Genomic DNA, 15,575 nt, shown 5'->3' with positions numbered 1-15,575 from the left:
TCCACTGGCCTCACATTAAATTCATGATCAGTAGCCTCAAGGGGCCCTTTATGCTGCCAGCCTTCATTTTTCATTGCCATGAACCATTTACTTTCCCATGCTCCTGATGACTATTTCCTGCCTTACCCTCTGCTGTCAATTCCCAGCATCTCTTCCTCATCCTCACTCTCAGTGCAAAACATTCAGTCCCTCTTTCATCAAGGAAACAGAAACCACCAGTAAAGAAGCCCCACAGCTTTAACCCCCACACCTCCCTTGCTAATTGCCTCTGTTTTTACCTTATTCCTGTGGGAGTGGAGGAACCTTAGTGTAATGTGCCCATTCTCACACCAGATGCCCATGCCCAGGGAAGGAGACACAACTCATAATGATCAATTTCCTCCTCTTCATCTCATTTTCTACCTGTACTCAGCCATTCCTATCAATGCACAAACACGATACAGTTTCTCCCATCTTGACTCTGCACTCATCCTTTCTATTCCCTTTTTGGTAAAATTCAGCGAGTCTAGCTCCTCACTTCTCATTCTCCCTGGAGCCCTCTGGGAACAGGATATAGTCCCTGCCACTTCCTAAAACTGTGCTTGTCTAGATCACCAGTGGCCCCACTTGGCCAATCCAGCGGTCCAATCTTGGTCCTCAGCTTTCTAGACCTGTCAGCGGCAACTGAAACAGTCTACCCCCACTCCTCAGTGATACACTTTTTTAATTGGACTTGCAGCTACCATAATCTTCTATCTTTCCTGCTGCCTCTATCCCCCTTCCCTGCCTCCCCTGCTGGTCCTTCCCAGCTACTGGCTTCTCTTCATTCTTTTGACCCTTAAACATTGGAACATTTCACTACTTTGCCCTGGGATCTCTTCTCATTGCCCCTTCCTTGGGAACTCTGGTTGTCTCTGCTTTAAGAACCACCCATTTTCTTGACTCTACCTTTGAAATGTATCCAGAATCCAATCACTTCTTACCACTTACACTGTTACCTACCACTCTGGCCCATACTGTCAGCATTGCTCACTTGAAATAAATGTCATGGCCTTCTAACTGGCCTGATTACACTTTTGGAAGGAGAATCACTATGAATGGGTGATCAGAGAAGGCCTCCCAGAGCCTGGGTCTGGAGTATGAGAAGGAGCCATCCATGCAAAGAGATGAATAAAGAACATACTAAGTGAAACAAAAGCAGTATGAAGACTCTGAGATGTGAGCATAGAAAAACACTACCCAGGGGGTAATTGATACCTAATAAGACACGTTGTCATAAGAATAGAAAAAATGAAGAGATCTAAACCACAAGAAACATTTTAATGAAAATGTGAATATTCATGTTCCTAATATACTACTAAAACCTGTACAGCTCTTTCTCACATAGGGTTCTTAAAGAGTGGAGGAAAATAATTGCTTTCCCAGTCAAGTGTTTTAAAAAGCAAAGAGTTTTATTTAGAAATCCATATTTCTGATGCTCTTTGAAATTCTAGAAATAGCATCTGTATTCCATAACACAGCAATTGGCTAAAGGTGGGTATGGCTGCTCCCTTTAGATGGGTGTGTATTCCTTATTAGGTATGCCTGGTTGGCTTCACTCGCTTCCTGGCCTGGTCCCTGTAGGCATCTGATTTTGCAACCCTTGGGCCAAGTGGTGAAAAGATTTCATCATTTTGGGTATTTGAAAGGATTCACAAGTCTCCACCGAGTACAATCACATAAGGCTTTTATTTAAAGACAAAGGACCAGAGAAAGATCATATAGGCAAGCACTGGGAATTCAAGACGCATCCAGGCAGTCTCTCCAGGGTTCTTCTTATTCTCAGATGGACCTGTCACCAGATTGAACCACCAAGATCTGTGCAAGAAACCATCACTCTGTGATAACTCATGGTAGAAGTCCCCCCAGGGGCTGTCATGTCCCTTTGGTCTTGTGATCAAGCTGGGCTGACCAATCACTTATACCACTGGAAATCATCAGTAAACAAACTGGCCCCCGAGGTTGTCAGGGGAGTTTCAGACTTAAAAAAAGCATGTCACAAATTCCATTGCTCTTATGTTTCCCAAAAGTCAGAGACAGATATCCAGGTGTCTCCAGAGAGGAAGATAGTTCTTTTCCAATCCGGCTGCAAATCAACTCTATCCTAACATAGAGGATAGTGTCCTTTGAAAACAAGGTGACCCACTTTGGTGCAAAGTGATTATACCAAAAAGGCAACTAAGTTCTGGAAGATCATGGGTTTGACTTTGGCCAATAAATCAGCTGCATCACTTTCTGATCCCTTGCTGTGATGCTCAGCTTCACTCCCACCCCACTGGCCATCTGCTTGCTCAGCTATCACCCTTTTTCAGCTTGCCAGAGTTCTTGCTGTGTCCGTTCTCTGGCCCTTGCCTTGATCCACCATGTCCTATTTCCCTACCGCTTTATTTCTGCTAGATTGTCAGGTTTTTGAAAACAGAGGGCTAGGATTTATTTATCTTTATGCCCCTATGCCAGGTTCACTGACATGTAGAGAATGGGGTTTAGCAAATTTCCTTGTAAAGACTTTGGTTTCCTCTTCTGATCTTTTATCATCCACTCTTTTCTCAGCTTCTGGCTCTTGGCTGTACTCCATAACTGGCTTTATTGTGATTCCCCTGGACCGGTCCACCCTCTAGAAATGACCACAGTGGCAGCACCAACTTGGTCTTTAGTGGAATGGCCAAGGGATTGTTGGGTCTCCCTGGGTAATGATCACATCTGAGACACCCACAGTACCAGAACAACTATCAGAGATGTCATAATTCTACTGGCTTTAGCCCAGGTGACACCCTCCATTGCCTCCCTCACCTCCTCTCACCTGCTGTGGGAGGTACCTGAAGGGAAGCTTTGCTTTTTTAAGAGATCTCTACTGTGGTAGTATGTGAATAAGGCAATTTCAAGATTCTCACAGTATTCTCAGGAAATGCTTCTTGAAGCCTCTTGTTTCTGGTGTGAAAGAAAATTGAGGTAAGTGACAGGTACCACTTTGCCCCAGGGCTAATGGACAGAAGCCTTATTAGTGACTTGAATCCTTTCTGTTACCACTGCTCCCACCATGGCTATGGGCCTATCTTCTGCTCACCAAAGACATGGCCAGGGATCTGAGGCCTGGTCTCATAGGCTCATAGCTTGGCCCAGAATATTGCCTCATGACTTAAACTTGGTCACACACCGCTGGGACAATGAAGTCTCCAGGCTGCCTAGCAGGGTCTTTATTTCCCCTAAGTATGGTTGAAGAGAGAACTGCTTCCTGATTTAAGATCTTACCCTTACTCTATGTTGCTGAAACAAGGAGCTTCTCTCTCTCAGACTCCCCAATCTGTCTGCAGACTTCTGCCTTTGGACCTGTTGGCCACACCCAGAACCTAGAACTTCCAGAAGAGGTAATTCTACTCTTCCATAGGGCTGTGGCTTCTACTGAGCAGAAGGGCCAGATGAAAGTGAGTGTGATGCATCCTCAGGCAGAGTGACAAATGCCTTATCCAACCCAGGTGTCCCTGAATAGTACTGGTGTATCTTCTCTTGAGGGTTACCATGATCTGGGCCATGGATGAGTCACTCAACTGCAAACCTAGATTTCTTCCATCAGATATCAGAAAAACTTTACTTAGATATTTTAATAATTGTGATCAGAGAGGAAAACTCTTAATCTCAAGTTCCTCACCTGTTAATGAAGATATTAGTACTTCCCTCATGTTGTTGGAATGACAAGTTGAAATTGTAACCTATGTCACCTACTATAGTACTTAGCATGTGATAGGAGCTGAACAGATACTAGTTCCTTTGTCCTTCCTTTCTCGTCTGCCCATTTGTTTTTAAATAAATATGTGACATTTGGAAAAGAATTCCAACTTTTGATAGGTAAGGAAAGTCAACCTACTACCAAAGATTCATTCACTTGAGTTTATTGGACACATAAAGTACTAGAAAAGTCCAACATCGTGATTGCCAGATTTGTTTTCACTTGACAAGTTGTTAAAGCCAAACCTTTTCTGTGCCAAGTACCTGGATCCAAAAGAAAGTGTTTATTCATCCCAGAAGTTTCCAAGCATCCACATGTCATACACACACAGCACTTGGCTGACTTAACCTAATGCATCTGATTTCATGGAGGTGTGCAGATAGATAGCCTGAAATTCTTCCATGACTTAATACCAAAATGAGATGTCACTGGGGGATTCCTGTATACATGAAATCTTTATGAAATTAACTTCCCAGACCCTAGTCCAAGAAAATATCGCTCTTTATAAAGGTATGTTTGTTTGAATAATAAAGAGATGTAATGGAGATAGTTCATTTGGGAGGTGCTAATTTTGATCCTTGCAAAGCATGTATGTATAGTCCAATAAATGAGTGGTTGCAAGGAAAGGAAGCTTAGAATCTTCCCAGGGTAATTAATGCATTTAATTTCCATGTATTCAAGAAAGAAAGTTAGAAATGGCTTCTTTGTCCTTGGTTAATTGTATACTTCATCCCACTGCCTCCGATGCTCAGAGAGTATATTCACAAAAAGCATCTCTAGAGATTGCAAGAGGTTTGTGATGTAGATTAGCTCTCTGGAAGGAGATTTGGCATCGTGTCTCAGGAACCACAAACTCACTGAGCCCCTTTGACCTCATGATTTCATTTCTTGGAATCAATTCTGACCCCATGACAGACAAGGACATATGCATAAAGATGTTCTTTGTAGAGTTATTTAGCAAATGGAAAATAGGTCATGAAACTTCTAATACAGAATAGTCTCAATCATATAGAGTATGTAGTTGCATGTGTACAAGTACAAATACAAAGAGTAACACAGGCTATCACAATAGCTTTGGGTGGATGGCATGATGGACAATTTTTGCATTCACTTTTGTACATTTTTTTGTATTTTTCAGATTTTTCTATCTGAACAGCATTGCTGCTGCCTGCCAGCCTCCGAGCTAGATGCTAGAGACACAGAGAGAATTTCACTCAAACAAAACCAACACAGTCCTTTCCTCTAGGGGTCTACAGTCTGAGGGACTGGACAGATATTGAACAAATGAGTGTATAATAGCAAACAGATACATGTGATAGGAAAGAAGGAGTGGTATGTTGCAGAAATACCAGCAGGGAGGAGAGAATTTCCTTTGGAACAGGGCGTCAGGAAACTATGGCCTCCTTTTGTTTTTACATTTTTAAAGGATTATAAAGAAAAAAGGAAGAAGAAGATGTCACTGCGACCATAGGAAATCTGCAAAGTAAATTATTTACAAGTGAAAGATTTTTTTTTCTCTGCCCCTTTAACAGAAAAAGTTTGTTGAGTTCTAGTTTGGAATATCAGGGATGCCTCTCTAAGGAGAGGACAATCAATCTGGCAGCTTAAATATGAGTTAGCAAAAGGAAAAAACAATTCCCAGAAAAGTTTCCTTAGAGGAAACTTGAAAAATGTTGTAGTTAAAAAAAGCTTTTTATTGGAACCTGGCTTCTTCTTCAGGTAGGGAGGAAGGGAGGTGCGTTTAAAGGGCGTGCTACTATAAATAAATTTCTTCTGCTAGTCTCTGTTCCCTTGCCTCCAATTCCTTTAAAATATGATTGGTTTGACTTTAAAATACCACCAACTTATTTTCATTTTTCTAACCCTGGGCTTTCTTAGGTCACAGCCAGTTCTATGCTGCTGCTGCTCCTAACAATAGCAACTTTGATTAATTGTGCATTTACTTTTGTGCTAGCATCCTGCTAGCATCCTGCTAGGGTGCTTCCAATCCACTGTGCTGTGTCATGCTAACAACTCCACAAGATGAGCACTAAGCACTATCATCTGACTTTTACAAAGAAGGAACAAGGATCAGAGAAGCTGAATGGGTTGCCTCTGGTCATGCTGTGGGTAATTGGTGGAACCGGGACTGGGAACTGGATCATCTCTCTTTCAAGATTGGGCTCTTCTTTTTTATGGCACCTCTTGCTCATTGTGGGCTCCTCTTTCTTCCATGGAGACATATTTCATTTCCTCTGTGGTGTTATCACCCATTAAAACTTCCTCTCACCCTCCCACATCCCCTTCCCTTTACCCTCATCAACCCTACTCTGAAAGTAGCAATTTTGGCTTATGATTTTCTTAAAACGCTCATTTATTGTAGGAGGGGAGATTTCCTTAATCTGCCATTGAGCTTGTTGAGGGGAACTGAAGGATAATAGACTTTCTCACCTTCTAGCTAGTCCCTTATCTGCTTTGTGCTAAAGTAATTTTTGATAACTCCATTACATTTCAGTTTTCCAAATTTATTGTCTTAATTTCTTCTGCTAAAGACAAATTTTAAATACATTTAATAGCACAGCCATTTCAGAGGCATTGTTAATTTTATATTTCTCTTCTCTGTGGATTGGCCCCTCTTCCCTTCATTCATCCTTGTCATAGCCTTCCAACAAGTGCAGGGGAGGAAAAGCTTCTTCCCTCAGCCCTCCCAGGCTGGAGGCCGAGTGAATTAAACTGACAAAAGATTGATTAGCAAAAGAAAAACCATTTATTAGCACGTGTCTTACACTGGAGTCATTCAAAGGGGTGGTTAGGACTTGGCTTTTATTTTTTATTTTTATTTATTTTTTAAATATTTTATTCATTTATTCATGAGAGAGAGAGGGAGAGAAGCAGAGGCACAGGCAGAGGGAGAAGCAGGCTCCATGCAGGGAGCCGGAAGTGGGACTCGATCCCGGGTCTCCAGGATCACGCCCTGGGCTGAAGGTGGCGCTAAACCGCTGAGCCGCCCGGGCTGCCCAGGACTTGGGTTTTAGATAGGAACTTCACAAAGAACAATACACTTGGAAAGAAGGAACAAGACAAAAGAGCAGGGTTGTAGGCTTCCCTGGGTGGCAAACGGGGCAAACTAATGGAAGACAAGATTGTTTTGGTTTTTATTATCATTTTTAATTTTTAAAAATTTTTGATTCACATTCTTTTAAAAATTTTTTTATTTAACTTTAATTAATTAACATTATGTCTAATTGGTTTCAGAGGCAGAAGTTGGGAATTCATCAGTCTTACATAATATCCAATGCTCATTCCATCACATGCCCCCCTTAATGTTGTTTTAGGAAGCTTCGTTATGTCCATCCTTCTTTGTGCTGTCTCTGGGCTGGTAAGAGTCTGTGGTGATGAAACGCCTAGGCCTGCTTTTAGGCAAATATGCAGGAGGGCAGGGAGCTTTCTTTTGGAATGTGCTGTTTCTCAACCATCTTCAGCTCAAAATAATCCTTAGACCAAAGTGGCACTTTTTGGGGCTGCGTATTCTGATCCCGGACAACAGCATCTTGAAAAGCTTTTCTTATTCTTTCTAGTTCTTCCTCTGCCTTGGACAGTAAGTAACAAAAGCCCCAGGCTAGGAGCCAGGACAGCAGAATCGCAGTGCCAGCAGGTCCTGAGCCAGCAGGGAATTTCCAGGAGAGTCACTGACCAGATCTGGGGCTCAGCAGCCTTAGCCAGTAAAGAAAGGGAATTGGATCCCAAACCGAATCTCTGTGATACATCAGTTTGCTGATGTGTCTGGATCGGTCAGAGTATAGTCAGTTACTAGAATAGACAGAATTTAATATAAGAAATTTTTAGCAGGGTGAGTAAAATGTGTTTATAAAGTATACTGAGATAGTGAATGCAGGGAGCAGCTGCCACCCTAGGACTGTGGGAAGAAAGGGAAGAGAATGGAATTACTCTGCCTCAAAATGCTCAGAGAAGGGAGCTCATGGAGCTATAATTCAGATCTCTGGAAGTGGGGGGACCCTCCCTGGCTGGTGTTGGTGTGGGAGAAGAGGGGATGGCAGGATGTGGCTGGTTCTGCTAATTGGATTCAGCTGCTCCCATGTGGAACAGCATTGCTGCTGCCTGGTGAACAACGCTGAGGTGGAAGTCATAGGAACAGAAAGCACAGGTCCCTTCTTCCTGCTCCAGCCTTTCAGCCTCTCTCTCTCTCTCTCTCTCTCTCTCTCTCTCTCCTGCCTCCCTATTGCCAGGGCCTAGCAGTGACTGGCTGGCAACGCACAGGTGTTTATGGACCAAGTAGGTGCTGAATAACAACTGGCACAAAGTCCGTCGCTGAGATTGCACACTGATGGTTCTACTGGCCATGTGTCATCCATAGACATGTCTTGTGTGGGCTTCACAATAGTTTGATCAAACATGTGTCACTGGGTTTATTTCCAAAATCCGAACATGTTCTTCCTGGGAAAACTACACAACTTCATCATTCATGATTTATAGTTTTGAAAGACAAATGAATAGGAAGGCAGCTTGGAAATTCTCTAGTAATCAGTTTACACATGTGGTGGTAAGGCCCTCAGAGAGTGTGAGAATTTCCTCCCAAATCTCACAATCAGTGAAGGACATTTTGAGATTCTAAGGCCAGAATTCTCATCACTATCCCCTCACTGTGCTTCCAGGAGGATGGGTATGCTATGGCCTCCCATTGCTCAGACTGTGGTCCATGGATCAGCAACATCAGTCTTGTTAGAAATGCATAATCTTAGGCACCTGGGCGGCACAGTTGGTTGAGTGTCTGACTCTTGATTTTGCCTCAGGCCGTGATCTCAGGGTCATGAGATGGAGCCCCACGACAGGCTCCACACTGGGCATGCAGCCTGCTTAAGATTCTCTTCCACCCCCTCCCTTTGCCCACTCGCCCATTCCAGCTAGCATGCTCACTTTCTCTCTCTCTCATTTAAAAAAAAATGGAGAATCTCAGACCCCACATCTGACTTACTGAATCAGAGTCTGATTTCACTAAGATCCTTCCATGATTTGTGTGTGCACAGTAGCATTTGAGAAGTGCTAAAGACAGCTTTACTGGAAAAAGAAAAACAAACTTGGATACTAGTGTTTTTCTCATCTCATGAGAGACCAGGGTGGGACCAGGGCTAGGGTGTACAGACTGGTTCTCAGCAAGTCTCCTGACCACTCCTCTGATTTCTCTTCTTCCTTCCTCCCAATTTATAGGCCCACATACATGGTGCAAACAGCAACATGCACACATATAACTACACATGCAAGGATCAAAAAATGCATAGGTTTTTTCTCTTTCTCTCTCACATGCATGCATGCGCACCAATGAGCCATTTATGGTGTGCCCTTTGCTCTACCTCCTAGCCCCAATCCCTTACTAGGTTCCCCCATGTACACTCTGCTCTACTCACATTGAACTACTCTAACATTGTTGCCCAAACATATCAGGTATTCTTTTTGTCTCCCTGTCTTTTGCATGTGCTGCCTGCCACTGCCTGTGATGCACTACCCCAACCACCAAGATAGAAACCTGAATAACTTCTGTTTGTCCTTCACCAGCAACTCAATGACTTTCTTTTGGAAGCCTTCCCACATTGAGTGAGGTGCATCCAGACTGTGCTCTTTCTCCATTTTGCATATTACCTGACATACGCCTTTATTGGAATGTTCTTTCTCACCAGGAGATAATCACATAATTTACTGTTTATCTCCTTGAAAGGAAGGAACCATGCCCCACTCTGAGGGTGAGCAAACACGGAAATAATAAACTAATACAAAGCTAAGAAATCTATCTGATGCTTATCTATAAAGAACAGTAAAGGGTAGTAGTTAAAGTCTCAACTCTGAGGTTGGAATTCCCAGATTACAATCTTCGTACTTCACTAGTTGTGTAACCTTGGGGAACCACTTTACCTCTCTGTGAATCAGTTTCCTCCTTTACAAAACAGGGACAGAAGTGGTATCCACTGAGTTGTTATAAGCATTATATGGGACCAACAATGCCTGTGAAATGGTTCACATGGAGCCAGGCTAGTAGCGAGTGCTCACTCTGTGTTTGCTACCTCGGTGCTATGAGTTGATACATTAGGCTCTCATGACCTATTGCTGGATTACTCACTGTCTTAAAGCATCCATAACACTTACTTTGCAATTTGGGTAAGGCTCTCTTCCTCCCTCCCTTCATCCTCTCTTCCTTCCTTTCAATATCTGTTTCTTTATTCCAAATGTTATTGACCACATATCATGAGAGAACCACCAGGTATTTGTTGGCTGAATGGGGTATTGGAAATTCTTGACAAGGAGTTGAGCTGAAGCCAACAAATTTTGGGAGCTGAATAGATCTAACTTGGAAAAAGATGTTCCCTCTCTGCTCTGGTCTAGAATTCTAAATTACCAAGTACAAAGGACTTGGGTAAAACCCCACTTTGAGTTGGGCTGGTGGTGATATCCCAGTAGTCTACCCAGAAGGACAGGGCATCTCAGGTATGGGGCTCCTGACTATGGCCAGCATGTTGGTAGGTTACCTAAGTCAGAGGAAATAGAATCCAGTTCTTTCCTGGGGAGAACCTGGCTAGGCATAGACAGAGTTTGGGTCTTTCCCAATTGGTTGGGATATGAGATGCTAATCAGAAACTAGCATGGGGATCAGGATCACAGTCATGAGCCAGTTATGCGGACTGAAACCATGAGGTGAAAGTAACAGGGAGGCTGCAGTCTGACCTTCAATCAGGCTTATCTGGTGGGCGTGGGGATGGCAGCAGCAGATGTGTGAGTAAGGCATCACTCACTCATCAGTGAGTAAGGCAGTTCTGCTGGACATGGCTCACAATGGCTAAGAACTGAGCAAGATTAAGTCTGCAGGGAACTAGATATTGGAGACTCTTGGCTGGTCAGGGCTGGATAGCAGATAAACTCACAGTCTAGCAGAGCACACTGACTCACATGTTATTACAACACAGCATGACATATACTGAGTTGTGTTTGCAAGTCTTTACTCATTTTCCGAAACACAAGTGTTGGTGACTTAATATTAGTAGGAAATTGCTCATTACATTTTGGGAGCTTTGGGCTGGGAAACTGGTGAAATAGGGAGGAGGAGGTGTCCTCACTCTATTACTTCTCTGTGGATCCTTCAAGTATGCAGAGAAATGGCAGATCAGGAGCACAGGCTCAGTAATTTCCCTTAGATATCCCCATGGTTGGCTTCCTTAAGGTCTTTGTCCAAATGTCCCATCTCAGTGAGGGCCTCCTGAACTATCTTCTTTAAAATTGCTACCTCCCAGCCTGGATCTCCCTGTTCCCCTCCTTCACATTATTTTTCTCTAGAACTCTTATCAGTTCCCCACTAACCGTATATTTTGCTCATGTATTTATTATCTCTTTTCCCCTAAATGGAATGTAAGCTCTGTGAAGGCAGGGATTTTCATGTGTTTCTACCTCACTGTATCCCCAGTAACTACAAGAGTGCTTACCTAATAACAGACATTTAATAGATACTTTGTAGACCCATTGACATATTCCATGAAGTAACAGCATACACCGAAATATAAAAGGAAATAGCATCTTACATAGTGTTGAGCTATGTAAAGGCTAAGAGTTACAATCCAGGTAAGTGAAGGAAATCTTCATGAAAGCCATTGACAACATCAAAGTTATCATTTCTTTTCATCTCATAGAATAAGACGATAAAAGAACGAACTCTGTCATTGGGAAGATAAAACAGAGCATAGTTAAATCTTTCCTTTTGGGAACCAGCCTTCAAGTTGATTAATCAGCTAATTGAAGCTCTTTGCTTTATGTCGGCCCTTCCTGGCACACATCTGCATAAATAAAGCATCTGTATGTCCAAAAGCTTCCTTTCTGTGAAAGACAATTTGTGTTCATCGTTTGATTTACAGTTAAGGCTGGGTGAAAGGATCCTTCCATAATTTGCATTCAGCATTTTCTCCTCATGAAGGATGGTCTGCAAAGTTTCCTTCAGAGAAGTAGTAAATCACATACGGACTTAGCACGGTCGTTGATAATTAGTAAGCACTCACTATTTATCAGGAAGGAATCATCCATATGCTTTTGGAGATGTGCCATGTCTGTGAGGATGCTGACTTTCACTGGAACACCATAAACATGTCAACAACAATATATTTATATGATACCTTAAATTGACTGATCTTATTATTAGAAGGCAAGTAGAAGTTACATGTCTTAAAGACAGGACAGCTCATTGCTTGTCTCTTATGCATTCCCCTAAGAAATCTGAACGTTGGTTGTAGTGTGGAGAAGATCTTTTTTGGAACAATAAAATAGCCAGGCTTATTGGTAATTGCTACTTTACACTTGTACATTTTTCTTCCTTCCCATGTTCCTTCCACCCTTTTGGCCTTTTCCCTGGAAATTCTCTCTTTAAACCTACCCCTGCAGGTAGGGATTTTTATACACAAACATTCTTTTTCACTTAAAAATAAAATGACAGCACTGCCTTCTGCAGATTATGCCTCTAAAAGAGTCATCTTCAAGAAAGGTACATCAGACCGAGCTATGGTTGATCTATTTTAGTATGTGCACATATGTATCAATCTGTGAGGCTATTTTTTTGAATAGCATTCTTAAGGATTTGAGTCTGTACCATACTTCTAATTTGCCATGAACATCTGTTATAGTCCACCTTTTATGTCTTTGACATGAAACTTCTAGAATACATAAAAATGGGCATTGGATTTTCTAGCACATTGCATGGTTTCTAATGTTTTGTATCTTCTTTCCACCCTCTCTTCTCTTTTTCCTTTCACCCTCACAGGGCTGATTGTCTACCTAGGAATGATGGCGGGGGCCTTCGTCCTGGGAGGCCTGGCAGATAAGCTGGGGAGGAAGAGAGTCCTCAGCATGTCTCTGGCCCTCAACGCTTCCTTCGCTTCTCTCTCCTCCTTCGTGCAGGGATATGGAGCCTTCCTCTTCTGCCGTCTCCTCTCAGGCATAGGGTATGTACATGCAGGGCTTTGCTAGACCCTTATAGACCATCCTGCTACTCTAGCCCTGAGTGGTACCTCCAGAAAACCTTGGACTGAGTTTTGTATTTGACTTCCAAGATACTGTATTAAAGTTGAACCTTAGAAAAGGTTGTAAAGTCAGTGTGTAAGGTCACATAACCCGACACTGCCTTGGCTGGTCTTTCAAACTCACAAAGGTGGAGTATAAGGTAACTAGGCTTCTGGCATGACCATTTTTAGTGTTATGACTTGATTCTTTTTGGCATCTTATTTTCGCAGGATCGGGGGTGCTCTGCCCATTGTTTTTGCCTATTTTTCTGAATTCTTATCTCGTGAGAAGCGAGGAGAACATCTTAGTTGGCTGGGCATCTTCTGGATGACGGGGGGCATCTATGCATCTGCCATGGCTTGGAGCATCATTCCACACTACGGTGAGTGCCCTGCCTTCAGATAGCCCAGGGGCCCTTGTTACTATGGAACCTGCAGCCAACATTTCCTGTCCTTAACCTTATTCCCCATACTCACACACAGTTCCCTTTTATACCTTTGATCTTTCTATAGAACTTCCAATACTGGATACACATCACTAATTTCAATATACATGTCTTTCTGGAAATAATACAAACTGTTCTTCTTGCCTCCCTCCCTCCCTCTCTCCATCCCTTTCTTCTTTACTTCCTTTTATTTGAAAGAATTTCAATCTTTACCTCCCTAGCCCTCCTCCCGCAGTCATAAAGTTAGGCTTCGGGAACCCCATTTATAGATGATGGAACAGAAGTCAAGAGAAGTTGGTGACTTGGCTAAGGTCAGGTCCCTGGCATGACCTTGACTGGATGCTCTGCCTGCCTCCTACCCCCATGTAGTACTTTCCACTCTAGTGCCTGCTGTCACTCTTGTTTGGCTGCCGAAGTGGAGAGCCCTTACAGACAAGGTCTTGGATTCAGCCGGGACAATTTTATTATCCTGGGTAATTGCAAAAACCGGATTCTCTGGACAGAGACCTGGCAATGTTTACTTTCACAATTGGTTTTGTTAAGAGTAAAGTAGGGAGAAGGCAGCAGTTTTGAATTTGATTATGTCTTTTGAGCATCCTGGGCAATAACTGCCATCGCGTCCTGCGTCCTTCAAGGTTTTTTTTTTTTTTTTTTTTTTGTAAACCACCAATTACGGGTATAGGCTTTGTCATCATTTAGAAACCTGCAGACCTAGAAGGGTAGCAGGTAACTGCCCTGAAGCTAACCAACATTTTTCTACCCATTCACCTCCTTGGTGTTTTTGAAACCTCATCCTCTGTGTATTTGCAGGTGATGGAGGTTCCATGTATATTTCTTTAAGAAGCAGCTTTAGTGTAGACAATGCCTACTTTATTAGTTAAGGTGATCCTGGGTGCATTATTCTGGTAATCTGATAAACCCTGAAATCTCAGTGGTTTAACACAACAAAAGTTTCCCCACTTGTAAAGTATGGCTAATGTTTCTGATCTGCAGGTGGCTCTGCTTCATCGGTAATATTGGGGCTCAGACTCCTTCCTACATGTGATTCCACTGTCTTCAACATGTGGCTTGAAGTCTCTGGTTGGGGAAAGAGCATGGGCAGTTCTAGATGGAAGGCTCTGAAAGGCAGGCTGGGAAATGGAATGTGTCCTCCCTGCTTACAACTCACTGGCCCCAAATCTGTAATCTGATCACCCCTACTGCCAAGGACACTTGGCAATGTAATCTTGTTGTGTGTCCAGAAATAGATTTGGGAACAAGTAATCTTTGTCCTGTCTAGTCTTTGAGAACCCACTGGGTTTCATCTAAGAAACAGAGAAGAAATATGAACAAGAATAATGAAATAAACAGCTAAAGAGTTTTCCAGATAATTCTGTCACCAAAAGCAATTCTCCATCATTTTTAGATACAAAATCATATTACTCCTAACATCATTTCTGCACTCTGTCTAGCACCCGAACACACACTTTAATGATCCCTGTACTGTGCTGTGGGTTATATGGGTCAGAGGAATCACTTCCCCTCTCCCCAGTTCTTGCTATAACATCATTTATACTGTTAACTGGTCCAACTGTGTGAGTGCTAAGAAACTATTTCCACATTTAAATTAAATGAGTAAAAAAAAAATCCTTTTTTGGAGGGGGGCATGGGCGACAAGTAAAATCTGAATAAAAGCTGAGTCAAAATAGTGGTGGTGTGTGACTGGGGATAAGTCCCTCCATCTTGTCTGGTGTCTTCCTTTACCTATAAGGAGAGAGAAGGAAGCAAAAGAGCAGACTGTAGATATCGTGCCAGCCCTCACATTCAGTAATTCCTGAGATGCAAAGAGCAGTGCAGAGAATATGTTTAAAACAATTCTTGGGCACCTGGGTGGCTCAATTGTTGACCATCTGCCTTTGGCTCAGGTCGTGATCCCAGGGCCCTGGGATTAAGTCACACGTCAGACTCTGTGTGGGGCCTGCTTCTCCCTCTGCTTATGTCTCTGCTTCTCTGTGTGTCTCTCGTGAATAAATAAATAAAATATTTAAAACGATTCTTACACTTGAGCTAGCTTCCCTCCTGATAACATTAACAGTGTCAGCCTCCTTATTTGCAGACTGCTTGTTCCCTAAGGGAAGCTTGCGGAACCTCGACTGGCTAGGCTTAGGTCATGTTCCCACCTCAACCAATCACTACACTCCAGAGGATGCTGGGTCCTGATTGGTTTCCAGATACTTCCTTCCTCAAATCCAGCAGGAGTGGGGATGGGGTAGGGTCAGTCCCACCCATATCAGCTGGCCGAGCACAGTGGAGCCCTCCTGGTGCGGGGTGTTGTGACAGGGGCCATGCACAACAGTTACTACATGCTGCATCGCTTTTTCATTC

The 15,575-nt window shown here is 43.0% G+C and overlaps 1 protein-coding gene and 1 long non-coding RNA gene across 7 annotated transcripts in view; one reads left to right on the top strand and one right to left on the bottom strand.

Moving 5' to 3' along the window:
- Window positions 1-15,575, top strand: part of SV2B (synaptic vesicle glycoprotein 2B) — a 173,315-nt gene that overhangs the window by 117,490 nt on the left and 40,250 nt on the right. For all 6 annotated transcript variants that reach the window (XM_035714825.2, XM_025437585.3, XM_025437582.3 and 3 more), the window contains 2 exons: window positions 12,528-12,708; window positions 12,997-13,148. In XM_035714825.2, coding sequence (XP_035570718.1) covers window positions 12,528-12,708; window positions 12,997-13,148 — 333 coding nt within the window. The remainder of the gene's footprint in view (window positions 1-12,527; window positions 12,709-12,996; window positions 13,149-15,575) is intronic.
- On the bottom strand, window positions 1,689-3,352 carry LOC112653430 (uncharacterized). Its single transcript, XR_003132185.1, has 3 exons — window positions 3,268-3,352; window positions 2,819-2,946; window positions 1,689-1,836 (listed from the first exon to the last, which is right to left on the bottom strand). It is a non-coding gene; the product is annotated as an uncharacterized LOC112653430 (long non-coding RNA).

The sequence above is a fragment of the Canis lupus genome, chromosome 3, assembly GCF_003254725.2.
Source record: "Canis lupus dingo isolate Sandy chromosome 3, ASM325472v2, whole genome shotgun sequence".
Lineage (NCBI taxonomy): Eukaryota > Metazoa > Chordata > Mammalia > Carnivora > Canidae > Canis > Canis lupus.
This window is presented reverse-complemented; position numbering and strand designations above follow the sequence as displayed.